General features: G+C 45.7%; 2 protein-coding genes across 2 annotated transcripts in view; one reads left to right on the plus strand and one right to left on the minus strand.

Moving 5' to 3' along the window:
* Window positions 1–26117, minus strand: part of C7 (complement C7) — a 70767-nt gene that overhangs the window by 36844 nt on the left and 7806 nt on the right. The window contains exons 2-5 of the mRNA XM_075842375.1: window positions 19241–19314; window positions 12466–12541; window positions 11970–12111; window positions 7196–7337 (exon numbers count right to left, since the gene is read on the minus strand). Of these exons, the coding sequence (XP_075698490.1) occupies window positions 7196–7337; window positions 11970–12111; window positions 12466–12541; window positions 19241–19314 (434 nt within the window). The remainder of the gene's footprint in view (window positions 1–7195; window positions 7338–11969; window positions 12112–12465; window positions 12542–19240; window positions 19315–26117) is intronic.
* Window positions 13575–26117, plus strand: part of RIMOC1 (RAB7A interacting MON1-CCZ1 complex subunit 1) — a 48279-nt gene continuing 35736 nt past the window's right edge. The window contains exon 1 of the mRNA XM_075842393.1: window positions 13575–13668. The gene's annotated coding sequence lies outside the window, so the exon portion shown is untranslated. The remainder of the gene's footprint in view (window positions 13669–26117) is intronic.

Here is a 26117-nt window from a genome sequence, read left to right on the forward strand (position 1 = left end):
ACTCCTGAGCCTGCCACTCTGATTGGTGGGAGCAGGTGTCAGTCTCAGAGGTCTGGCCTCAGGTGTCGACTGATTAATCCTGGGAGTATACCCAGACGTAGTGCCTGGCAGATCCCTTACAGTACTCCCCCTTTTATGAGGGGCCACCGGACCCTTACTAAGAGGACCCGGTTTAGTGGGGAAGAGAAGGTGGAACCTCCTGATCAATACCCCAGCGTGAACATCTCGAGCAGGTACCCAAGTCCTCTCCTCCGGCCCGTATCCTCTCCAATGGACCAGGAACTGGAGGGAGCCCTGGATCATCCTACTGTCCACAATCTTGGCCATCTCGAATTCCACCCCCTCAGGGGTGAGAACGGGAACAGGAGGTTTCCTCGAGGGGGACCAGGACGGGGAGCAGCGTTTCAGGAGGGAGGCATGGAAGACGTCGTGTATGCGAAAGGATGGGGGCAGCTCCAGACGGAAGGATACAGGGTTGAGGACTTCAATGACCTTATAAGGTCCAATAAATCGGGGAGCAAACTTCCTGGACGGGACCTTAAGGCGCAAGTTCCTCGACAACAACCACACCAGATCCCCGACGACAAACCGGGGGTTAGCAGAACGTCTACAATCAGCCTGAATCTTTTGTACGCTCTGGGACGCCTCTAGGTTCTTCTGAACCTGGGCCCAGACTGTGCACAGTTCCCGATGAACGTCCTCTACCTCGGGATTATTGGAACAACCAGGGGAAACTGAGGAGAACCTAGGATTAAACCCGAAATTACAGAAAAACGGGGAGACCCCTGACGAGTTACTGACCCGGTTATTCAGGGAAAATTCGGCGAGGGGAAGGAATGAGACCCAATCAAATTGACAGTCAGAAATGAAACACCTTAAATATTGTTCCAGGGATTGGTTAGTCCTTTCCGTTTGGCCATTAGTTTCGGGATGGAAGGCGGAGGAGAAGGATAGATCAATCTCCAACTTTTTACAAAAAGCTCTCCAAAATAAGGAAACAAATTGTACCCCTCTGTCCGAAACGATATTGACTGGGGCCCCATGGAGACGCAGAATGTGTTTCACAAACAAAGAAGCTAACGTCTTGGCGTTAGGTAGTTTCTTAAGGGGCACAAAGTGGCACATCTTGCTGAAGCGGTCTACTACCACCCACACCACCGACTTGCCCTGAGATGGAGGCAAATCGGTGATAAAATCCATGGAGATATGGGTCCAAGGTCTCTGGGGAATGGGCAAGGAACGTAGTAAGCCCGCAGGTCGGGACCTAGGGGTCTTGGACCTAGCACAGACCTCACAAGCGGCGACGTAAGCCCTAACGTCTTTAGGCAACCCAGGCCACCAATAGTTTCTGGTAATGAGGAGTTTGGTACCCAAGATGCCAGGATGACCAGATAGAGCGGAGTCATGGTTTTCCCTGAGTACCCTTAGCCGGTATTGCAGGGGGACAAACAGTTTGTCCCCAGGTAGGTTCCCGGGAGCTGAACCTTGATCAGCCGCGATGTCAGAGGCTAAGTCAGAATCAGTGGCAGAAACAATTATACCAGGGGGTAAAATACAAGCAGGATCCTTCTCAGAAGGAGGATTAGCCATGAAACTACGTGACAGTGCATCAGCCTTAATATTTTTGGACCCAGCCCTATAGGTAACCAAGAAATTAAATCTGGTAAAGAATAGTGCCCAACGAGCTTGTCTAGGATTAAGCCTCCGGGCAGATTCTAGGAAAACCAGATTCTTGTGGTCAGTAAGGACCGTTACCTGGTGTCTGGCCCCCTCCAAGAAGTGACCCCACTCTTCAAAAGCCCATTTAATGGCTAAGAGTTTGCGGTTGCCAATATCATAGTTACACTCCGTGGGCGAAAACTTCCTAGAGAAGTAAGCACAGGGGCGGAGATGGGTGAGGGAGCTGGTACCCTGGGACAAGACGGCCCCCACTCCCACCTCGGACGCGTCAACCTCCACAATAAATGGCTCCCTTTGGTTGGGCTGAACCAGCACGGGGGCCGAGATAAAGCACTTCTTGAGGGTCTCAAAAGCCTGGACGGCCTCAGGGGGCCAATGGAGGACATCAGCACCCTTGCGAGTGAGGTCCGTAAGAGGCTTAGCGACGACCGAGAAGTTGGCAATAAATCTCCTGTAATAGTTAGCGAACCCCAAAAAACACTGTAGCGCCTTCAGGGAGGCAGGTTGGACCCATTCCGCCACAGCCTGAACCTTGGCAGGGTCCATGCGGAATTCATGAGGAGTGAGGATTTGACCTAAAAATGGTATCTCCTGTACCCCAAACACACATTTTTCGGTCTTCGCAAACAGATTATTTTCCCGAAGGACCTGGAGGACCTTCCTGACATGCTCCACGTGCGAGGACCAGTCCTTGGAAAACACCAGTATGTCATCAAGGTACACTACAAGAAAATTACCCAGGTAATCTCTCAGAATTTCATTAATAAAATTCTGGAAGACGGCAGGGGCATTACACAACCCAAAGGGCATGACTAGGTATTCGAAATGACCTTCGGGCGTGTTGAACGCAGTTTTCCACTCATCCCCCTCTTTGATGCGGATAAGGTTATATGCCCCCCGTAGATCGAACTTAGAGAACCATTGGGCCCCCTGAACCTGATTAAAAAGATCCGGAATCAAAGGAAGGGGATACTGGTTCCTTACTGTGACCTTATTCAAGTTCCGATAATCAATGCACGGCCTAAGACCACCATCCTTCTTCCCCACGAAGAAGAAGCCAGCACCTACAGGAGAAGTCGAGGGGCGAATGAAACCCTTGGCCAGGCATTCTTGGATATACTCCCTCATAGCTTTACGTTCAGGACATGAAAGATTAAATATCCTCCCCTTAGGAAGCTTGGCACCAGGCACCAAATCGATGGCGCAATCGTAATCTCTATGAGGGGGCAACACCTCGGAGGCCTCCTTAGAAAACACATCAGCGAAGTCCTGAACAAACTCAGGAAGCGTGTTTACCTCCTCCCGGGGAGAAATAGAGTTAACCGAAAGACATGACATCAGGCAATCACTACCCCATTTGGTGAGATCCCCAGTATTCCAATCAAACGTGGGATTATGCAGCTGCAACCAGGGAAGACCTAATACCAGATCGGACGATAATCCCTGCATCACCAGTACAGAGCACTGCTCCAAATGCATGGAGCCAACACGGAGTTCAAAAACAGGAGTATGCTGAGTAAAATAACCATTGGCAAGAGGAGTGGAGTCGATACCCACTACCAGGATAGGATAAGGTAAATCAATAAAAGGCATTTTTAGAGACATAGCAAATTCCACAGACATGATATTAGCAGATGAGCCCGAATCCACGAAGGCACTGCCAGTGGCAGACCGGCCAGCAAACGAGACCTGAAAGGGAAGCAAAATCTTATTGCGTTTAGTATTAACGGGAAATACCTGTGCGCCCAAGTGACCTCCCCGATGATCACTTAGGCGCGGAAGTTTTCCGGCTGCTTATTCTTGCGCCTGGGACAGGTGTTCAGTAGATGCTTGTCGTCCCCACAATAGAAGCAGAGACCATTCTTCCTGCGAAACTCTCTACGTTGTCGAGGGGGCATGGAGGCCCCGAGTTGCATAGGTACCTCCGAGTCCTCCGTGGAAGAGCGAGGAGACGGGACCTCAGGGGGAATCGCAGGGCAGTCAGAGGGGAAAACATTGAAACGTTCAAGCTGACGTTCCCTGAGACGTCGGTCAAGTCATACTGCTAGGGCCATAACCTGGTCTAGTGAGTCAGAAGAGGGGTAGCTAACCAGCAGATCCTTCAGGGCGTCAGATAATCCTAACCTAAACTGGCACTTTAGGGCCGAGTCGTTCCACCGAGAAGCTACGCACCACTTTCTAAAATCAGAACAGTATTCCTCAACAGGTCTCCTACCCTGACGTAAGGTCACCAGCTGACTCTCGGCTAAGGCAGTCCTGTCAGTCTCGTCGTAAATGAGACCGAGGGCAGAGAAAAACCAATCAACGGAGGAAAGTTCAGGGGCGTCAGGAGCCAAGGAGAAGGCCCACTCTTGGGGCCCTTCCTGGAGTCGGGATATAATGATACCCACCCGCTGGTTCTCGGAACCTGAGGAGTGAGGTCTTAGGCGGAAATAAAGTCTGCAACTCTCCCGGAAGGAGAGAAAAGTCTTACGGTCCCCTGAGAACCGGTCAGGTAACTTGAGGTTGGGTTCTAAAGGTGAGGTGAGGGGTACTACAAAGGCAGCGTCAGACTGATTGACCCTCTGAGCCAGGGCCTGGACCTGTAGGGAGAGGCCCTGCATCTGCTGGGTCAGGGTCTCAAGGGGGTCCATGATAGCGTCAGCGTAGAAGAAATGGTAGACTAGGTAAGGGCTTGTTATTATGTAATGGCAGGAAGGAGGTGAAGGGAACAAGTGAGCCCTAATCTACCCACCGCCCTGTCCCTGCCTACTTGCAACGACCCGCCCTAGGCGACGGGGTACAACTTGGCGGCGGTCCCTACGCTGTCTAAGTGCAAGGAGTACAAACAGGGAACACGCAAGGGAATACAGGCCCACGGAACGCCGCGAGGAAACGGAGCGGTGAATAAGCCAGTCAGGATCAGGAAGTAGTGGAGTATACAAACGGGAGCACGGAGCAGAAGCAAGCCAGGGGCAGAGCAACGCAGGATAAACGGAACTGAAGCAAGGCAGAAGCACGGCAGAAGCAGGCTGGAGCAAGGCAGCAGTGGGGCCAGGAATCCAAGAAGAATAACAAGCAAGGAGGAAGAGAAAACGGCAGGTATAAATGGACAGGGGGCGGAGCTAACTCTGACTGACCAGGCCGCGATAGGCTCTCCCACTCCTGAGCCTGCCACCCTGATTGGTGGGAGCAGGTGTCAGTCTCAGAGGTCTGGCCTCAGGTATCGACTGATTAATCCTGGGAGTATACCCAGACGTAGTGCCTGGCAGATCCTTTACATCGCCATTAAGGTTTTATAGTAGGAAACGACGCCGAGGGAGTCAACATCAAGGCCACTGCCTTGATGATGTCATTGCTGATGACGCCAACTGGAGAAGGGGGTTTGTCACACTGTATAGTGCTATGAAATATATACAGTGGAGGAAATAAGTATTTGATCCCTTGCTGATTTTGTAAGTTTGCCCACTGTCAAAGACATGAACAGTCTAGAATTTTTAGGCTAGGTTAATTTTACCAGTGAGAGATAGATTATATAAAAAAAAAAAAAGAAAATCACGTTGTCAAAATGATATATATTTATTTGCATTGTGCACAGAGAAATAAGTATTTGATCCCCTACCAACCATTAAGAGTTCAGCCTCCTCCAGACCAGTTACACGCTCCAAATCAACTTGGTGCCTGCATTAGACAGCTCTTACATGGTCACCTGTATAAAAGACTCCTGTCCACAGACTCAATTAATCAGTCTGACTCTAACCTCTACAACATGGGCAAGACCAAAGAGCTTTCTAAGGATGTCAGGGACAAGATCATAGACCTGCACAAGGCTGGAATGGGCTACAAAACCATAAGTAAGACGCTGGGTGAGAAGGAGACAACTGATGGTGCAATAGTAAGAAAATGGAAGACATACAAAATGACTGTCAATCGACATCGATCTGGGGCTCCATGCAAAATCTCACCTCGTGGGGTATCCTTGATCCTGAGGAAGGTGAGAGCTCAGCCGAAAACTACACGGGGGGAACTTGTTAATGATCTCAAGGCAGCTGGGACCACAGTCACCAAGAAAACCATTGGTAACACATTACGCCGTAATGGATTAAAATCCTGCAGTGCCCGCAAGGTCCCCCTGCTCAAGAAGGCACATGTACAGGCCCGTCTGAAGTTTGCAAATGAACATCTGGATGATTCTGAGAGTGATTGGGAGAAGGTGCTGTGGTCAGATGAGACTAAAATTGAGCTCTTTGGCATTAACTCAACTCGCCGTTTTTGGAGGAAGAGAAATGCTGCCTATGACCCAAAGAACACCGTCCCCACTGTCAAGCATGGAGGTGGAAACATTATGTTTTGGGGGTGTTTCTCTGCTAAGGGCACAGGACTACTTCACCGCATCAATGGGAGAACGGATGGAGCCATGTACCGTCAAATCCTGAGTGACAACCTCCTTCCCTCCACCAGGACATTAAAAATGGCTCGTGGCTGGGTCTTCCAGCACGACAACGACCCGAAACATACAGCCAAGGCAACAAAGGAGTGGCTCAAAAAGAAGCACATTAAGGTCATGGAGTGGCCTAGCCAGTCTCCAGACCTTAATCCCATCGAATACTTATGGAGGGAGCTGAAGATCCGAGTTGCCAAGCGACAGCCTCGAAATCTTAATGATTTACAGATGATCTGCAAAGAGGAGTGGGCCAAAATTCCATCTAACATGTGCGCAAACCTCATCATCAACTACTAAAAATGTCTGACTGCTGTGCTTGCCAACAAGGGTTTTGCCACCAAGTATTAAGTCTTGTTTGCCAAAGGGATCAAATACTTATTTCTCTGTGCACAATGCAAATAAATATATATAATTTTGACAATGTGATTTTTTTTTATTTTTTTTATATAATCTATCTCTCACTGGTAAAATTAACCTAGCCTAAACATTCTAGACTGTTCATGTCTTTGACAGTGGGCAAACTTACAAAATCAGCAAGGGATCAAATACTTATTTCCTTCACTGTATAAACCGATGGTTTTATGAGTGTGCGGCCAGCAGCCAAGAACTGTGCAGTGGTAATCTGGTTAGGTAATAAGAGGTCCGGGGGCCTGGAGCTGCTGCCTTTCAGTGTTCTTCTGTGCAGGCTGCAGCTATAGTATAACAATTTTTTTCTTTAGGTTTTTCACTCCCCTGCTACCTTGTGTCTCTCCCCTCAGCCCCCGCCACTTTTTTGTCTCCTCCATGACACGCACATATCTGGTTAAATGGCTGTATGGTGCCCAGAAATCCATGATGGCGACCCCGGGGCCAGGTAGGGCATCAACGGCAATTCACTACCACAAATCAAGGGCTGCAATTACTACCATATACTAAAACACTCAGTTCCCAGCATCCCAGGCAGTGTGCTGACTTTTCTGAGCAATTCTTCACCCATCTCCAAAAAAATAGAAAGAGCCCCCCCCCAACAATTTTTTGCCATGGGGCCTTCACAAACCTTGAACAAGTCCTAAATGAAGCTGGTTAAAACTGAATGTTAGGACTTTTTCTTACCCCAGTCCGGTTAGTTCTGTATTGGGGGCGTATTTATCAGTGTCGCACACTTTGTGACGCTCTTCACAGTTGGCCTCATCGGTGCCGTCTTCTTCACAATCATGATCGCCATTACAGACGAATGCTTTACTGATACACTGACCTTAAAAAACACATAGAATGGGAGACAATCACTCTCCCCATCCCATATTACATAGCGGAGGTAAGGTCATGTATCAGAAATTATCTAAGAACAGTAAAAGCAAGACACAAGTCTAACTACACATGACTGTAGTATGACAGCTCAGAAGGCTTACCTATGAAATGACATCCAAAAAGTTGGAGGAATGTTTTTCTTTTTTGTACATGTAATTTACATACTGCCAAGAATAACCTACTCATTATATAGGACATCTCTCATTAGGACAGACTCACAAGAGACAACTTCTTTCAGTTTGGTCTGGCACCACATCTGATTTTGCCGGGGGAATCTGTGGCCGCTCTAAAGAAAATGTAGTATGATGTGGCTTCCATTTAGGGCACTGTGGCAGTATCTATAGAGGGCACTGTGGCATGATCTAAAAAGGGGCTGCCTAATCTTGACATTTGTGTGTCTGCCAAACTCTGCCAACTGAGCCGCCGGACTGCATTTAGCGACATTTAGGCTATGTTCACACAGAGTATTTTGCAGGCAGAATTTCTGCCTCAAAAAGCCGTTTGGAAGTTTGAGGCAGATTTTCCTCTGCCTGCACGCTGATTTTCGCTGCGTTTTTCGCAGCTTTTTTCGCCCGCGGCCATTGGGCGCTGCGGGCATAAAACGCCTCAAAATACGCTTTCTCTGCCTCCCATTGAAGTCAATGGGAGGTCAGACGCGGAAACGCCCGAAGATAGGACATGTCGCTTCTTTCTCCTGCGAGCCGGTTTTACCGCCCGCGGGAGAAAACCGCCCCCGCCTCCCATTGAAATCGACGGGAGGCATATTCGGGCCGTTTTTGACTAGCTTTTTGGCACGGTTTCCGTGTCAAAAAACTCGGCAAAATACTCTGTGTGAACATAGCCTAAAACTGTAAAACTGGATTGTTGAAATAAGCACGTGGAGAAATCTCGCAAATTTCCGTTAAGTTTAAACCTAGCGGCATTATTATAGTAATGTAGTATTATTATACTGTAGTAAAGTATTATTATAGTAATGTAATATTATTAGCGTAATGTAGTATTATCGTAATGTAGTATTGTAGCAATATAGTATTATTATAGTAATGTAGTAGGGTTATAGTAATGTGGTATTGTTATTGTAATGTAGTATTATTACAGTAATGTAGTATTGTTTTAGTAGTGTAGTATTATAGTAATGTAGTATTATTATAGTAATGTAGTATTGTTGTAGTAATTTAGTATTATTATAGTAATGTAGTATTATAATAATGTAGTATTGTTATAGTAATGTAGTATTATCATAGTAATGTAGTGATATATTAATGTAGTAGTATTAAAGTAATCTAGTATTATTACAGTAATGTAGTATTATAGTAATGTAGTAATGTAGTATTGTTACAGTAATGTAGTATTATAGTAATGTAGTAATGTATTGTTACAGTAATGTAGTATTATAGTAATGTAGTAATGTAGTATTATTATAGTAATGTAGTATTGTTGTAGTAATTTAGTATTATTATAGTAATGTAGTATTATAATAATGTAGTATTGTTATAGTAATGTAGTATTATCATAGTAATGTAGTGATATATTAATGTAGTAGTATTAAAGTAATCTAGTATTATTACAGTAATGTAGTATTATAGTAATGTAGTAATGTAGTATTGTTACAGTAATGTAGTATTATAGTAATGTAGTAATGTAGTATTGTTACAGTAATGTAGTATTATAGTAATGTAGTAATGTATTGTTACAGTAATGTAGTATTATAGTAATGTAGTAATGTAGTATTGTTACAGTAATGTAGTATTATTATAGTAATGTAGTATTGTTATAGTAATGTAGCATTATTATAGTACTGTAGTATTATAGTAATGCGGTATTGTTATAGTAATGGAGTATTATTATTATTATTATTATTATTATAATAGTAATGTCGTATTATTATAGTAATGTAGTATTATTATAGTAATAGTTACATAGTTACATAGTTAGTACGGTTGAAAAAAGACACATGTCCATCAAGTGCAACCTAGGGAAGGGAAAAGGGAAGATAAAAATTTCTACACATAGGAGCTTATATTTTTTTGTTCTAGGAAATTATCTTTTTTAAAGCCATCTACTGTCCCTGCTGTGACGGCTCCTGCGGTGACTATTCCATAGATTCACCGTTCTCACAGTAAAGAAGGCTTGTCGCCTCTGCAGGTTGAACCTTTTTTTCTCCAGACGGAGGGAGTTTCCTAATGTAGTAATGTTATAGTAATGTCATATTATAGTAATATAGTATTGTTATAGTAATGTAGTATTATAGTAATGTAGTATTATTATAATAATGTAGCATTGTTGTTATAGTAACGTAGTACTATCGTAATGTAGTATTGTTATAGGAATGTTGTATTATTATAGTAATGTAGTATTATTATGGTAGTTCAAATAACTAATTGCTTAACAATAATTTTGTAATGTATCAAATTCGAAAGTAATGCGGTCCGTCAACTTCACATTTTTTCTATATGTGGCCCATTTACCCGGCCAAGTTTGAGACCCCTGTTTTAGCCTCCAGACGTTACTACAACACGCCACCTGCACCAGCGTAGGCACTACCATGACATCACTGTAGCACACGCCGGAAGAGGTTAGGTGAGTATGATTTTCTTATTTTCAGGACTACTATTAGGCTGGGTTCACACGTGGCGGAATTTCACTTGAATTCCGCTGCGGACACTCCGCAGCGTTAATCCGCAGCGGAGCCGTTTCTCCATTGACTTCCACTTAAATTTAGAAGTGTTCGTTTAGACGATGCGTAAAATTCCGCTGCGGAGCATAGGCTGCGGAGCGGAATTTGGTGTCCGCAGCATGCTCTATCTGTTGCGGAGCAGTGGCGGACTGGTTGCGGACTCATGGCGGAATTTCTCCATTGACTTCAATGGAGATTCTAAATTCCGCAATGAAGTCCGCAGCTGTCATGCACATGTTATGTGTGCTGCGGATGCGTCTTGCTTTTTTAACATGACATTTCTTCATTCTGGCTGGACCTATGTATTTCTAGGTCTACAGCCAGACTGAGGAAGTCAATGGGGCTCCCGGAATTACGGGAGCGTTGCTAGGAGACGTCAGTAAATAGTCACTGTCCAGGGTGCTGAAAGAGTTAAGCGATCGGCAGTAACTGTTTCTGCACCCTGGATAGTGACTACCGATCCCAATATACAGCAACCTGTAAAAAAATAGAAGTTCATACTTACCGAGAACTCCCTGCTTCTGTCTCCAGTCCAGCTTCCCAGGATGACGTTTCAGTCTAAGTGACGGCTGCAGCCAATCACAGGCTGCAGCGGTCACATGGACTGCCGCGTCATCCAGGGAGGTAGGGCTGGATGCCGAAAGAGGGACGCGTCACCAAGACAACGGCCGGTAAGTATGAAATTCGTTTACTTTCACTAGGGAAAGTGCTGTCCCTTCTCTCTATCCTGCACTGATAGGGAGAAGGGAAGCACTTTTCCCGCAGTCCGCAGCAGCTAGTCCGCATCAATTTACTGCACATTTTGGGCAGATCCGCAGCCGTAATCCGCAACCCGGATTAGGTGCGGCATTGATGCGGACAGTTGCGAAGGAAATCCGCCACGTGGGGGCATGCCCTTACTGTGTAGGGGAGGCACAAAAGGGGACATTATTGCTGTGTGGGGGTAGAAAGTGTGCCATTGATTATGTGGGGCACAAAGGGGGGCATTATTAAAGTTTAAGGGCAAAAAGGAGGTTACTGTGTGAGGAATAAAAATCGGGGCACTATTATTGGGGCATTCAGAAGTTCACTGTTACACTATGGGGCCTAAAGGGGGCACTATTACTGTGTGGGGCTTAAACGGGCACTATTACTGTTTGAGGCACCAAATGGGTAACTATTACTGACTAGGTCACTGTCCATCTGGCAGTATTGCTTTCAGGGGCACAATCTGTCTGGCACTATTGTTGTTATTGTCATTATCCGTGTGGGTCTATTATTTTGGAGTCACTATCTGTCTGGCACTACTGGTTTAGGGTGATTGTGTGGCACTGTTATTTACAATATTTTTGCAGTATAGTATTTGAGGACACTATGCATCATAGCAGGTACAGTAATAGGGCAAATGTGGAGCACAGCACTAGTGGTAGCAGCAGGATGGGGAGTTTTGTGCAGAGGGTTGGGAATAGATACTGGAAAAGAAGTACAAAGATGTCTTGGCAGAAAACTCTGCAGAGACAAGTTGTGGCTGGAAGAAGTCTTCATGGCAATCTGGGCCAAATGAGAAGAGAAGGGAAAGTGAACAACTCCAATCAGAGAAGATGTTACCTGTGAGCCCAAATCTTTCCTATTAATGTGTCTAAAAAATTGCATCTAAATAGATTTTTTGGACTGAGCTAGGTTTTACTCATATAATGTGTGGGCAGTCCATGGTGTCAGAACTTGGATAAACTACAGATGTCTAGGATCTATTACACTAAAAAAGATAAAAAAATACACAACTAGACTAATAAATTAAAAATACACCCCCCCCCCCCCCATAGACTATTGGCTGAAAAAAAAGCCCAGTTTGTTCTTTAGGCTGGTACTTGATAGAATTTGATGTCAATTATATCACATTAAAAAAAAAAGTTAAAACATTACCTGAAAAGCATCGAAATCTGTCTCCACACCCATCTTCTATAGGACAACCTTTGGTGGGAATACAAGACTGAATTTCGTAAGAATTTCCACTGCATTCAAGACCACCATACTGGGCATAAATCTCAATGGTCCGTCTTCGAGTCTATATGGGAAATAGAGAGAGAGAATATTAGTAATTTCAAAAAATATTTGCCTCCCAAAAGCAAAATATTTTGGATGAGTACACTCTTGGCCATGGTAGACCACATTTTTAAAGTGGGACATAGATGTAAAGAATTTGCTGAAATACGACAAAAATCCTCACTAAAATCAGTGCTGGAACCTGTTCGGTCCAGACCTTTGTGTGGGTCCCAGCAGCCAGAGAGCCTCTTATAACATGTCGGGTGTGGAAAACCCCTTTAATTGTGGTTCAGTCCACAAAATGTTGCTGTCTAATGTGTACAGGACATTAAAATCACACTGTCCTGTCCCATATAGGTGTGACAAGGTGACATACCTGTGTTTTAGAGCAGCCGTCACATTCTGACCAAGGTCCATAGGAGCCCCATTTGCAGTCAACTTTTTTCACCTGCCTAGAAATATATAATATATGAATGCTCAGTAGTAAATAGCATTAGGATATAACATCTGCCATAAAGCAAACACCCTGCTGCACAGTCTACACAGACAAAACAGGAAAGATGTGTCTACAATATGGCCAACAAGAGGAAGTGTGTGTCTACAAAATGGCCACCACCAGGGAATTTTTTACAATTTTTTACAATTTTTTACAATTAAAACATTAATACACCCCTGCGCAAGGATGACACGCAAATTCCTGAAGCGTTCCATATTTTTTTTTCGTGAAATTAACTTGTTGGGGATCTCTAAGCTTAGCCATCTACTACACTCTACTGAAAACCGCTATATGACTTTCCAAGAGTTGCAAGCCTTAAAAAAATCTCTCTTCACGGCATCACCTAGCCTATTGCCAATTAATGTCTTTTTTTAGGTCAAAGTTGCACAATGTAGCTCCTGAATGTTCTAAGAATCTCTTAGATACCTTGATTATGTCTCCCCCAGTTAAATCCTCTTTATCCTTTCTATACTACACACTGCGAGACACAATGGCCAAAGCTACCACTTCCACAATGTTCAAAACGTGGAGTAAAGAGATTCCTCAACAAGATCTTACCCAACAGATTTTAGGGGGGTGGGCACGGGTATGTAAAGCAGTTGTTTGTGAACAGTGGAGGGAGACACACTTTAAGAACCTGTCACCAGCATTTTAGCTATAAAGCCAGCAATACCTGGTGAAAGTGGGTGAAAAATCATTGTCATCTAAGCTATAAATATGTTCTAAGTAAGCTCTGTAGCTTTAGTATTCCATTTTTCAGTGGTCCCACGCCGTATGCAAATGAGCAGAAAAGAGTCAAATCTTCATCTGAAAAGAGTCAGATTTTCATTCCTCCAGCATCTCAGAGTGGACTCCACCTCCTTCTTTTTGATTGACAGCGCCTTAGCCAGTCAGGGCCAGACAGGTGGCAACGGTGGGCGGGGTTAAGAAGCTGCGTCCCAGAGGGAAAAATAATTACCATAAAAGGCGGGAAGAGTTTAAACGACGATATTTACTGACAGAGGAGGACTTCAGGAAAGAAGAAGAGAACAGGAACGAACTCTGGACAGCTGCGGCCATTGAGGGGTCAGGCGAGTTTAACAGGTAAGATGTTGATGACAGGATCCCTTTAAGTTCATCCACAGGGCTATATATGGTTTTGACATTCCCCCTCATCCCAACTTTGCTGATAGACTTGTGGCGTGTCTATGTTGTCACACACCCAAGACGAATCTGTTTCATGGTTTGTGGACTTGCCCCAAACTATTTACACATTGGAATGAGATTTCCAGGGTTATTATGGATACATGGGGGATATCACTTGCAGTGGAGCCGTTACCCCTTTTGTTTCATGTCTTCCCTGTTGCTCAGCACGTTCCTGACGCACTTCATGCCTTTCTTCTGGTGGCCAAAAGATCCATGCTTGCCCTTTGGCTTAAGCCACAGCTTCTGTCAATCCTTGAGGTTATTTCTCAGTTGAAAAAATATATACACTACCGTTCAAAAGTTTAGGGTCACTTAGAAATCTCCTTATTTTTGAGAGAAAAGCACAGTTTTTTTCAATGAAGATAACATTAAATTAATCAGAAATACACTCTATACATTGTTAATGTGCTAAATGACTATTCTAGCTGCAAACATCTGTTTTTAATGCAATATCTACATAGGTGTATAGAGGACCATTTCCAGCAACCATCACTCCAGTGTTCTAATGGTACATTGTGTTTGCTAACTGTGTTAGAAGGCTAATGGATGATTAGAAAACACTTGAAAACCCTTGTGCAATTATGTTAGCACCGCTGTAAACAGTTTTGCTGTTTAGAGGAGCTATAAAACTGACCTTCCTTTGAGCTAGTTGAGAATCTGGAGCATTACATTTGTGGGTTCGATTAAACTCTCAAAATGGCTAGAAAAAGAGAGCTTTCATGTGAAACTCGACAGTCTATTCTTGTTCTTAGAAATGAAGGCTATTCCATGCGAGAAATTGCCAAGAAACTGAAGATTTCCTACAACGGTGTACACTACTCCCTTCAGAGGACAGCACAGACAGGCTCTAACCAAAGTAGAAAGAGAAGTGGGAGGCCCCGCTGCACAACTGAGCAACAAGACAAGTACATTAGAGTCTCTAGTTTGAGAAATAGACGCCTCACAGGTCCTCAACTGGCAGCTTCATTAAATAGTACCCGCAAAACGCCAGTGTCAACGTCTACAGTGAAGAGGCAACAGCGGGATGCTGGCCTTCAGGGCAGAGTGGCAAAGAAAAAGCCATATCTGAGACTGGCTAATAAAAGGAAAAGATTAATATGGGCAAAAGCACACAGACATTGGACAGAGGAAGATTGGAAAAAAGTGTTATGGACAGACGAATCGAAGTTTGAGGTGTTTGGATCACACAGAAGAACATTTGTGAGACGCAGAACAACTGAAAAGATGCTGGAAGAGTGCCTGACGCAATTTATCAATCATGGTGGAGGTAATGTGATGGTCTGGGGTTGCTTTGGTGCTGGTAAAGTGGGAGATTTAGCTTGCTGAGCTACGCTGTTTACGTAAGTCCCATGGAACTGAATAGTTACGGAAAGTCCATGAAGTCAGGAAGTGGCCGGGAGGCAGTGATAGCAAAAAGAGGTAGAACAGGGTTTAGGGGGCCCGGTTCTAGAGATAGATGCGGGTCCCAGAGGTGGCACACACATCTATCTGACAGGATCCACAGGATATGTCATAAATTTCCCTCTCGGGAAAACCCCTTTAAAGTGTAACTAAACTTTTTAAAAACTTTTGACATGTCATAGTAAAATGTCAGACGTTTTGATCGGTGGGGGTCCGAGCACTTAGACCCCCATGGATCGCTAAAACAAAGTGGCCAAAGCAGTGCCGCTTCCTTTCTGATCTGCTTTTCTCGGAAAGCCGAGCAAGCGGTGTATGAATGCCGATCAGAAACGAAGCGGCGCAGCATTCAATCGTGCACTTCTACCGCTTCACTTTAGCAATCGTGGGGGTCTCTAGAGTCTCTAGTTTGAGAAATAGACGCCTCACAGGTCCTCAACTGGCAGCTTCATTAAATAGTACCCGCAAAACGCCAGTGTCAACGTCTACAGTGAAGAGGCAACAGCGGGATGCTGGCCTTCAGGGCAGAGTGGCAAAGAAAAAGCCATATCTGAGACTGGCTAATAAAAGGAAAAGATTAATATGGGCAAAAGCACACAGACATTGGACAGAGGAAGATTGGAAAAAAGTGTTATGGACAGATGAATCGAAGTTTGAGGTGTTTAGATCACACAGAAGAACATTTGTGAGACGCAGAACAACTGAAAAGATGCTGGAAGAGTGTCTGACGCCATCTGTCAAGCATGGTGGAGGTAATGTGATGGTCTGGGGTTGCTTTGGTGCTGGTAAAGTGGGAGATTTGTACAAGGTAAAAGGGATTTTGAATAAGGAAGGCTATCACTCCATTTTGCAACGCCATGCCATACCCTGTGGACAGCAATGCTGTAATTGCTGCAAATGGAGCATTCTTTGACGAAAGCAAAGTTTGAAGGAGAAAATTATTATTTGAAATAAAAATCATTATTTCTAACCTTGTCAATGTCTTGACTATATTTTCTAGTCATTTTGCAACTCATTTGATAAATATAAGTGTGAGTTTTCATGGAAAACACAAAATTGTCTGGGTCACCCCAAACTTTTGAACGGTAGTGTATATATGGATCGGCTGGATATTGAACGAACAGCGGAATCCTGTTCTTCGGAATTTTTACAAAAATTGAAAGTTTTTATATGTAAACATTTCCAGCCCAATGAAATTAAAGATCTGATGACACCGTTCTACTATACCTCTTGGTACTTGACGAGGGCTGTGGCGGGGACGTTGGGAGTACTGAAGAGATGACTCAGTCAGTATCCGAGGGCTGAGCTGCCTAGGGAGGTGATTTGGATTCATTTTGCTTCTAAGTACCTGAATTTTTCTTTATGTCCATTTTGCATTATATATCTCAATATTGCATTTATCGAATGTCAGGGGGGGAGGGGGGAGTTTCAAGTTGTTAAAGTTGTTAACACTGTTAACTATGTTTGGAACTATGTCAAACTATCCTGTATGATCTCCGCAAAATTGTATTGGCGCTTTATTGACGTCTTTGACTAACCCAATTGTAATGTCCAATATAATGTCATGCACTTAGTTCTGTTTTTCTCTGTTGAAAAATCAATAAAAAGTTGTTATAAAAAAAAACAAAAAACATTAATACCTACAACATTAAAAAAGACAAGAAGATGAGCTAAGAATATGTCTAGGGTGGGGGGCAATAGCAAGAGTACAAACGATGCCAATCTATATTTATATTTTATACATCACCGCAAGCACCAACAACACTGATTGGAAGTCTTTTTAGTTCTTTTTGTACTAGCATTACAGTTTTCAATCTTATCAATATGACCAAAGAATGGACGAGGACTTAGGGTTTTCCAGGACTGTAATATTGATGGCCAATTCCTTGGGTAGGTCATCAATATCTGATCAGTGGGGGTCCAACTCCTGTCCCCCTTCCAATCAGCTGTATGAAAAGACCACTGTGACTGAGCTGCAGTTCCAGACACAGCCACAATCAAATGTACAGCGCTGTAAAGGGGACGTAAAGGGGACGTGGCGCTCACTGGAGCTCCGTGGCCCTTTTGATGACACTGATTGGACCCCTACTGATGATATATTGTTGTCCTATGCTAAAGGATAAGCCATCAATATTACATCCTCAGAAAACCATTTTAAAGGAAAACCCCTATCCACAAAATTTTAGGGGGAGTTCCAAGTGCGTTGGTGCCCACAACAAAGACAACAAAGTGCCCCAATGATACGGACTTTGCCAACTTTCTACATAAATGACATCATAAACTTTTACATGGTGAGGTTTCGGGGTTTGTGACAGTATTTCTGTCATACTCCTGGTGGTCTGGAGAGTTTAGCAGTTAATATCTCTAGAGGTCTAAGGTGAAGAAGGGGTTAATATTGATATACATTATACATGGTGATTATGGGATAATATCTAATATCCTTTGAGTCCTATAGTGCTTAGTGGATAACAATTAAGCATTTACTATCATTCTTATTATATTTTTTAGGTTGGTGCAGGGGTTAGTGGGGGTCTCGAGCAGGAAAGTAAACATATGCTTAATTTCATTCAATACATAGGTCCAAAATTTTTATAAAGGTCGGGGCTGTGGTTTTTGTTTTTTTATAATGAGCTCCAAATCCCTTGTGTAAGATAAAATTCTGTCTTCCTGCAAGAATATCTCAAAATGCCTATAAAATAAAGCAACTTTCCAAATAGTCTTGATTAAAAATCTCCTACCATTTTGTGTCTACAGTTTCTATGCAGACCTATATGTCTCCATGGTAACAGACTACAAGCAAACCCTATTCAGTCTGATCCTGTAGTCCTGCTCCCTTCCATCTGTCCCCTACTTTTTCCTAACATAGAGTAGCTTAGCAAGAAGTAGGGGACAAGTGGAAAGGGAGGTGATAGGGGACAAGCCGAAAGGGAGGTGACTGCAGGATCAGACTACACAGGGTTTGTTTGTAGTCTGCTACCATGGAGACACATAGGTCTGCATAAGAGCTGTAGAAAGCAAACGATTACCTGAATGTGTTTACAAAGGGAAAAACAATGACTGAAGTCAATTACTGCCTGCTGTACAACTTTCATGTCACTCGAGTTGTACTACTATTCGTGGACTACTGTTGAGTGACAGTGGGGACACTTTCCGTTGGTGTTAGAATGTGACAGCAGTGTGAAAAGTTTGGATTTTGGTGACTGACACGTTGCATTGAGTTTCACAGATTCCTAAATGATGAAACGTCTCAGTCCCCGGAATCAGCCACTAGAGCAGTCTTCATTGAGCCCGATGGGCCTTCTTTGAATCTCATTCATACAATAAGCTTCATTTTATATCATGATTCTCGACCCGCCAGCCCTGGAATATACAGCGAGCTGCCATGTCATACACAACATTTATCATTAGCGGCTGAGTCTTATCTAAGTACATCTACTGCTAATGTGCAAATAATAAACATAATATCTTTTAGAAATTGTCCTTAAAGGATTAGAAAATCATGGCTGATTTTTTCCAAACACAGTGCCACATCTGTCCACAGGTAGTGTGTGGTATTGCAGATCATCCCCTTTCACTTTAATAGAGTCGAGCTGTAATACCACATACAACCCATGGACAGGTGTGGCGCTGTTTTTTTAAGAAACCAACCCTGTTTTTCAAACCCTGTACAACTCCTTTAACTTTTCTGCTATTTTCCAATATATTTATTATGTTTTTATTCTTCTTATTGTTTTATGTTTACATTCTCTATATGGATTCAAATTCTCACAGCCTGACTGCTGTACCTGTCTCATACATTTTAAAATCCCCATTTGCAGGATAATTTAAGCCCGTCCCAGATATGTCCACGAATGCCCATAATACCTCCCATAAATGCCTACTTTGGAGCAAATTTGCACAACCCCCGCCCCCTTTGTAGTTGGCAATCCCGCCAAAAATTGACGGTTAGTAGATATGATGACAATCCTGAACCTAAAAAAGAAGCATTGACTCTTATTTTGTTATTTTGCTGTCAAATGTTTCATATCATTGGTTGTATTTTATGAATTGATATTTCGCTTATGATCCTTACCTTGAAAATAAACCGGGAAGAAACCCAACTCCTTCCCAGATCTCCAGGAGAAGCACAAGAAACAGCAGACAATGCTGAGAAGCAAAAAATATATATTTTACTCATTCCATACAGTTTCTTGAAGTTACTCAGCACATAGTAAAAAAAAGTCCTCACTATTATTCCCCCTTTCTTACTATTGGAAGGACCTCACTAAGAATCTGGAAAACATGATCTTTAAAGTAAATCTCCTCTTTTTATTATCATGTCGTGTTTAGGTGTAAAATTCTGCACTGATTCATTTCTCAATATATCTTTATAACGTTTGGAGCTTTGTTTTTCTGATACAAAGCTCCAATACCCCTACGTAGGTACAGATTTAAAATATCACATTCTTGTTAACTGCTGCCACCACTAGGTGGAGCGTAAGAGCTTTCTGTATACTGTTATACATTGAACTCAATAATAAGACAGTATGCAGTAAGCTCCTTAGCTCCCTCTAGTTGTGGCTGCAGGCAGACAATGTTTTCTTTTATCTCTATATCTCTGCAGGTGATTTGGAGCTGTGTATCAGAAAAATGGAGCACTGAATGCTATTAAGAAATTATTCAGCACATAATTTTCGACCTGTGTAAATGGTGCTAAGGGGTGGCTGTCATGTCATAGATACATTGAGTCAAACCTACACAGTAAATCAGGGCATTTCAATGTGAAACTCTGCATCCAAATCACAGCTCACCTGTGCATTCCTCTAGACTTCAGACTGATACATTTTAACTGCACAGATACATTGTAACAAACTATCAAGACGGGAGAGATATGTGCTGCTGATATATTTATGACACAGAGGATTGTCTAGGCTGGAAACAATTAGTAATTGCAACGGGTACCCTAATAATTCCAGCAATGGACAGGTTTTAGTCCTGGCTTCTGGAACAGAACATTCCGTAGCTTCCCTATTGGCCGCTGCGGCAGAAATATAGTATTATATGGTGGCCATTCAAATGAATTGCTCGAGTCTCCCAGAGCGGTGGCTCTCAGTTCTAAATGGAGGGGGATCCCAAGGGCATATGGGCAGGGGTTGTCTTCATGAGATAAATACAGAAAGTCATCTAATTACCGTGTTATACAATTAATATTAAGATTTATGGTGGTCAGAAGTCTCGGGTGCCAGGTAATCTGTGGTGCCCACTTCAGAAAGGACCGTTGGTGCACCCTGTGCGAGCACACAGATTGCCCACCCCTAAGTCCGGCCATGCTTTACATTAATGAATGATTTTTAGATATTTCACCACAGCGATCACATATTGGCAGCTATGACTCCTATACACTACTTATAAATAAATGGTGTCGCACCCCCATTCATTGTAGGCAATTCACGGATGGATTCTTCAATCCAAATAGCTGAGAAAAGTAATCCGCAGCAGACTCGAATATTTTGATGCAATTTTTTATAGAGGCATGCATGTATTTCATCCAAATGATAAGTATTACAGATCATTACATCCAGATAATTCAAGCAATGTTTTTTCAAGTCGAATCTGTATGTTCACACGGCTTATTTTCAGATGTTTCAGGGCGTAAACACCTCGAAAAACTGCTGAAAATAGGGAAAATGAACGCCTCCAAATATCTGCTCATTGATTCCAATGGAAAAAACGGCTTTTTGTTCCGACGGACATTTTAAAAAAAGGGTGGGAAACGCCCCACAAAAAGAAGTGCACGTCACTTCTTGAGCCGTTTTTTGAGCTGTTTTTCATTGTGTCAATATAAAAACAGCTCCAAAAACAGCTCCAAATAACGCATAAAAAAAGCGTTTAATGCTATAAAAAAGGCTGTAATCAGAGGCTGTTTTCCCGTTTTTACTTTATCTTACCCTAATAGTAATCGTAAGATACTGATACACACACTATATGGAGAAAAGTATTGCCCCCCCCCCCCGCCTCTTAATCATTGAATTCCGGTGTTTCCTTCAGTCCCATTCACACAGGTGTATAACATCCGGCACTCGCCATGCAGTCACTTTACAGACGTTAGTGATAGAATGGGTCGTTGTAAAGAGATCACTGACTTCCAGCCCAGTCCTGTAATAGGACGCCACCGTAGTAACAAGTCAGTTCATGAAATTTCTTCCCTCCTAGACATTCCACAATCAACTGTGAGCAGGGCCGGCCTTAGGGGCGTGCGACATGTGCGGGTGCACAGGGTGCTGCAGCATCCCAGCATGTAGCGAGCGCCACTGTGCAGGCCGTGTGAACTCTATATTCTCTGCTGCTCGTTACACACTGAGGAGCCAGTACAGGCTGGACCAGGCAGAATGCCCTAGGGGGAGGCCACCGTGATCAGGGATGTAGGCAGGGAAGGAGATAAGGAGTTAGGAGGGGTGGTTAGGGGGCGGAGGTTAGTGGGGCGAGGCTAGGATACTTAATTGGGGCAGAGAGGAAGGACGCCGCCATTACACCTAGCAGCACAGGAAAGCTTGTCCTGTACTGCTTTAAAGCATGGATGCACTATTCACTCAGCTCCGGGCGGCAGTGGCAGAACGAGGCATGGCTTGGCTGGTGGAGGGGCTGGGGCTTTCCGGCCCGCTGTCGGCGGCTTCGAGCTCGGCGGTGAGCGGACGAGGCGAGGAGCGAGTGGAGCCCTTTGGTCCAAGGGCAGGCTTGGCAGTGTCGGTGCTTGGATCCGGAGCGCAGGCAGTGATGTCATCTCCTCCCCGGCTGCGGTCCTGTCACACGAGGCCTCCGGAGAGGTTGAGCCCAGAAGTAATGCCGCGAGCCAGACGCAGGGTAAGCAGCCCCACGAGGGACCCTCCAGGCCGGGCCCCTCGCTCGGCTGCCGGGAGCAGGACGGCCCGGTCTGAGAGGAATCCTGGAAGCCGGCCTGGCTCGGCGGAGGTGGGGGGGCAGGCGCCCTTGCAGCTGGGACCGCCCTCTGCCTCCAGACGACTGGATCTAGGACTTGCAGTGGGCCGTGCTGGCGATGATCCAGTCAGGCGGCCCACCTGTCCCCAAGATGATGTCACGGGTTCCAGGCGTGTACCACGGTCGGTGGTGACACGGCGGGCAGGTGGGCGGCTACCTGCGGGCCACAGGGTGGACGAGGCCCCCGACAGATGGGCGGAGAGGCCCAGTTCATCTGCGCTAGTCCGGAGCGCTCCCTTGGAGCGTCGTGGATGTCAAGCGCGTGGCGCTTGTCCTGGGCCGGCTGGCCAGGATGAAGTTGATGACTGGGAGTTCGGTGACCAAGAGGGACGTCTGCATGGATCCTTCGCCCCTGCTGGTGGGGGTTCACTTGCGCCTACGGGGTTGCCGGGGTGTATCGGGGGGAGTCCAGGGAGTGCGGTTAGTGAGGGGGGGAGATTCGGGAATTGTTGGGTTGTGTGCGTGAGCTGTTGGTGCGATGCGGAGGGGGGCGTTGGGTTCCCCGTCCCCGGTTTCAGCGTGGGTGGGGCCGTCGGTGGGGCCTGCAGTGGTGGATAGCACGCCATGTGGAGCTGGGGGGGTGTCTAGGGAATCGGGCGTGGCAGTGTCGGTGCAGACAGAAAAGGATGGGGCGGTGGATGAGGTGCGGTTGGATGATAAGGCGAAGGGCAAGGTCTATGTATGCTTTGAGGGCCCATTGGGGGCCCATCTGAAGCCTGAAGTACGGGAAAAAATATGGCGGGACGAATATGTTGAAATTTTTTCGTTGTTGCCATTGGAGAAGTTTAATTTAGATAAAGGGAAATGGTTGGAAAGCAAAAAGGAGAAAGAAGAAAAAACGTCGGTATCGGTTGATTCCGCAAACTTTTGTCAATTGGTTGCAGGCGTTTGCGATTTTGGCGAGCGTAATTGCACAGAAGACGCCTGAACATTGTTCCGGCCTCTTCTGTTACATGGATGCTATTGGGGAGGCTCATCGAGTTTACAGCGGGCAGACGTGGCTGCGCTATGATGAGCAGTTCCGACAGCGGAAGGCAGTGCGGCCTGACATTAGATGGGATAACAAAGATATTGGGTTATGGTTGCGGGTCATGGCTCCGGTGCGCTTTGGCCAGTCCTTTCCTGGGGGTGGGGCCGAGTCAGCCGGCTCCTCCTTGCCTTCTGGGGGAGGATCAGGTGGGGCAGGAGGAAAATCCGGGTTCTGCTGGCAGTTTAACGAGGGCCAGTGTAAGTTCGGACCGGGTTGCAAGTTTAAGCATAGCTGCTCCTCCTGCGGGAAGATCTCTCACGGGGCGGTTAAATGTTTTCGTAAAGGCAAAGGACGGGTGACCAGGGGCGCTATTCAAGGGCCGGACGCCGGTGAGGTGGGAAGAAATGGAGCCCTTTCTAAATAGATTCCCTGATAGGTCCAGGGCTACTTTGTTATTGAATGGTTTTCGGGTTGGTTTCCATATCCCTGCCCCTGCACACAAGGTGCCGTTTACCTTGCGTAATTTGCGTTCAGCGTTGCAGTATCCGGGGGTAGTTGGAGATAAGTTGTGGAAGCAGGTGGAATTATTGGGGCATATGGCGGGTCCGTTTGAGTGTTGTCCATTACCGGATCTAGTGGTGTCGCCGATGGGGGTGGTGCCCAACAAGGAGCCGAATAAGTTTCGGCTCATACATCATTTATCTTACCCGCGGGGGCGATCGGTTAATGATGGGATTTCTCCGGAACTTTGCTCGGTGGTTTACACATCGTTTGATGCGGCGGTTGCGTGGGTGCGCCGTTATGGGGTGAGGGCTTTAATGGCGAAAACTGATATTGAGTCAGCTTTTCGCCTCCTCCCCGTGCATCCTGATAGCATACGGCTGTTAGGGTGTTATTGGGACGGGGCTTATTTTGTGGATCCCTGCCTCCCTATGGGGTGTTCGATTTCCTGTGCCTATTTTGAGGCTTTTAGTTCCTTCCTGGAGTGGGTGGTTTGCGATGTGGCAGGGGTCTCGTCGGTGATAAATTACTTGGACCATTTCCTGTGTGTTGGTCCGGCTGGTTCTTCGGTTTGATCTACTTTGTTGAGCACGATGGAGTGGGTGGAAAATAGATTCAGGGTGCCTTTGGCCCAGGACAAAACAGAGGGGCCTAGCTCCTGTCTGGTCTTTTTGGGACTCACCATTGATTCTGTGAGGATGGAGTGTCGGCTCCCGGAGGATAAATTTGTGGGTTTGCGGGCGGAGGTGGATCGGGTTAGGCATTTGCGGAAGATCTCGTTGCGCGCATTGCAGTCCTTGTTGGGAAAGCTCAATTTTACTTGTAGGATCATGCCCATGGGTCGGATTTTTAGCAGGCGGCTGTCGAGAGCGACGGCTGGAGTGTGGGCGCCACATCATTTTATTCGTCTGACTAAAGAGCTTAGGGCGGATTTGGCAGTTTGGTTTGAGTTTTTACGTTGTTATAATGGGAAGTCCTTGATCATGTCCCCGGTGGTTGACAGCGTGGAGTGGAAGTTGTTTACAGATGCTGCGGGGGGTGAGGGGTTTGAGGCTTACTGCAAGGGACAATGGTGCGCGGCTCGGTGGCCGGAGAAGTGGGCGGAGTTGGGTTTGATGAAGAACCTTGCCTTCCTTGAACTGTTTCTCATAGTAGTGGCGGTGAAAATTTGGAGTGAGAGGTTTCGGGACAGCAAGGTCCGTTTCCATTGTGACAACTTGGGGGTGGTGGGGGCTATTAATAATGTGTCAGCTTCGTTCGTCCCCCCCTGGTCGTTCGGCTGTTGAGACACTTGGTTTTACGTTGCCTGTCGTTGAACGCTTGGGTTGTGGCGGTTCATGTGCCGGGGATCAAGAATGACATTGCGGATTCTCTTTCTCGCTTGCAGTGGGACCGTTTCCGGATGGTGGCTCCCACTGGCTGTGGGGGCTGGGTTGCGAGCCGCAGGAGGATTGATTCGGGCCTCGCTTGCTCTGGGTACTTGGGCTGCTTATGATTCTGCGTGGCGGGAGTGGGAAAGTTGGCTGGCAGTTCTGGATGGGGTAAGGACGGATGACAATCGGGTGGTGGCGTTGTTGGTTTTTCTGGGACAGGTCTCTATCGAGGGCTGGTCGGTGTCCAAGGTTAATCATTTTGTGGTACCCCTGGCTTTTGGTTTTAAGCTCCGGGGGTACAGGGATGTTACAAAATGTTTTTTAGTCGGCCAGGCCCTGAGGGGTTATAGGAATGTTGCCGGACTGTCGGCGCCCAGTGTCTTTTATGCTGTTGGAACAGTTGTGGGGGGTGTTGGGTGACATTTGTTTTATCTAGTTTCGAGGTGACTCTATATAGAGTGGCGTTCTCGTGGGCGTTTTTTGGGGCCCTGCGGGTCGGGGAGCTGGTGGCACCCAGCACAAGGAGGCCTGGGGGGTTGAGGATGGAAGATGTGGTGTTGACGGATCGGAGTGTGGAATTCTGGATCCGGCGTTCTAAGATGGATTAGGGGGGGTCGGGATAAGTGAGTGGTGTTGGGGGCGGCCAGGGGGGCCAGGATGTGCCTGGTCGCATGCTTTTCGGGGGAACAGAGAGTTTTCGCCGGTACTGAGGGGACAGTTGTTGTGTCACGAGGACGGGTCCTTTCTGTCCCGGTACCAGTTTACGCAGGTTTTTCGTAGGTGTCTGCGGCAGTTGGGATTGGAGGAGTCTTTGTTTTCCCCCCATTCATTTCGTATTGGGGCGGCGACGGAGGCGGTGTCATGGGGGTTGGGGGAGGAGGTAGTAAAGCGGATAGGTCGATGGGATTCCCGCCGTTTCCAGCTGTATGTGCGCCCTCAGTTTCTATGATATTAAAGTCGTAATCCCTTCTCCTTTTTCTCTCTCCCTCCCTCTCGTTTTCTCTCCTCCTCACTGTTTTCGCTCACATCCGTGCATAGTTTTGCTTTAATCAGTTGGTTTTTATTTTCCAGGTCCCTCGGGGCGATTGGTGTGTATCGTCGGGCATTCGTACGTTCATTGGGGGGCGGAG

The sequence above is a fragment of the Rhinoderma darwinii genome, chromosome 1 (assembly GCF_050947455.1).
Source record: "Rhinoderma darwinii isolate aRhiDar2 chromosome 1, aRhiDar2.hap1, whole genome shotgun sequence".
NCBI classification, from domain to species: domain Eukaryota; kingdom Metazoa; phylum Chordata; class Amphibia; order Anura; family Rhinodermatidae; genus Rhinoderma; species Rhinoderma darwinii.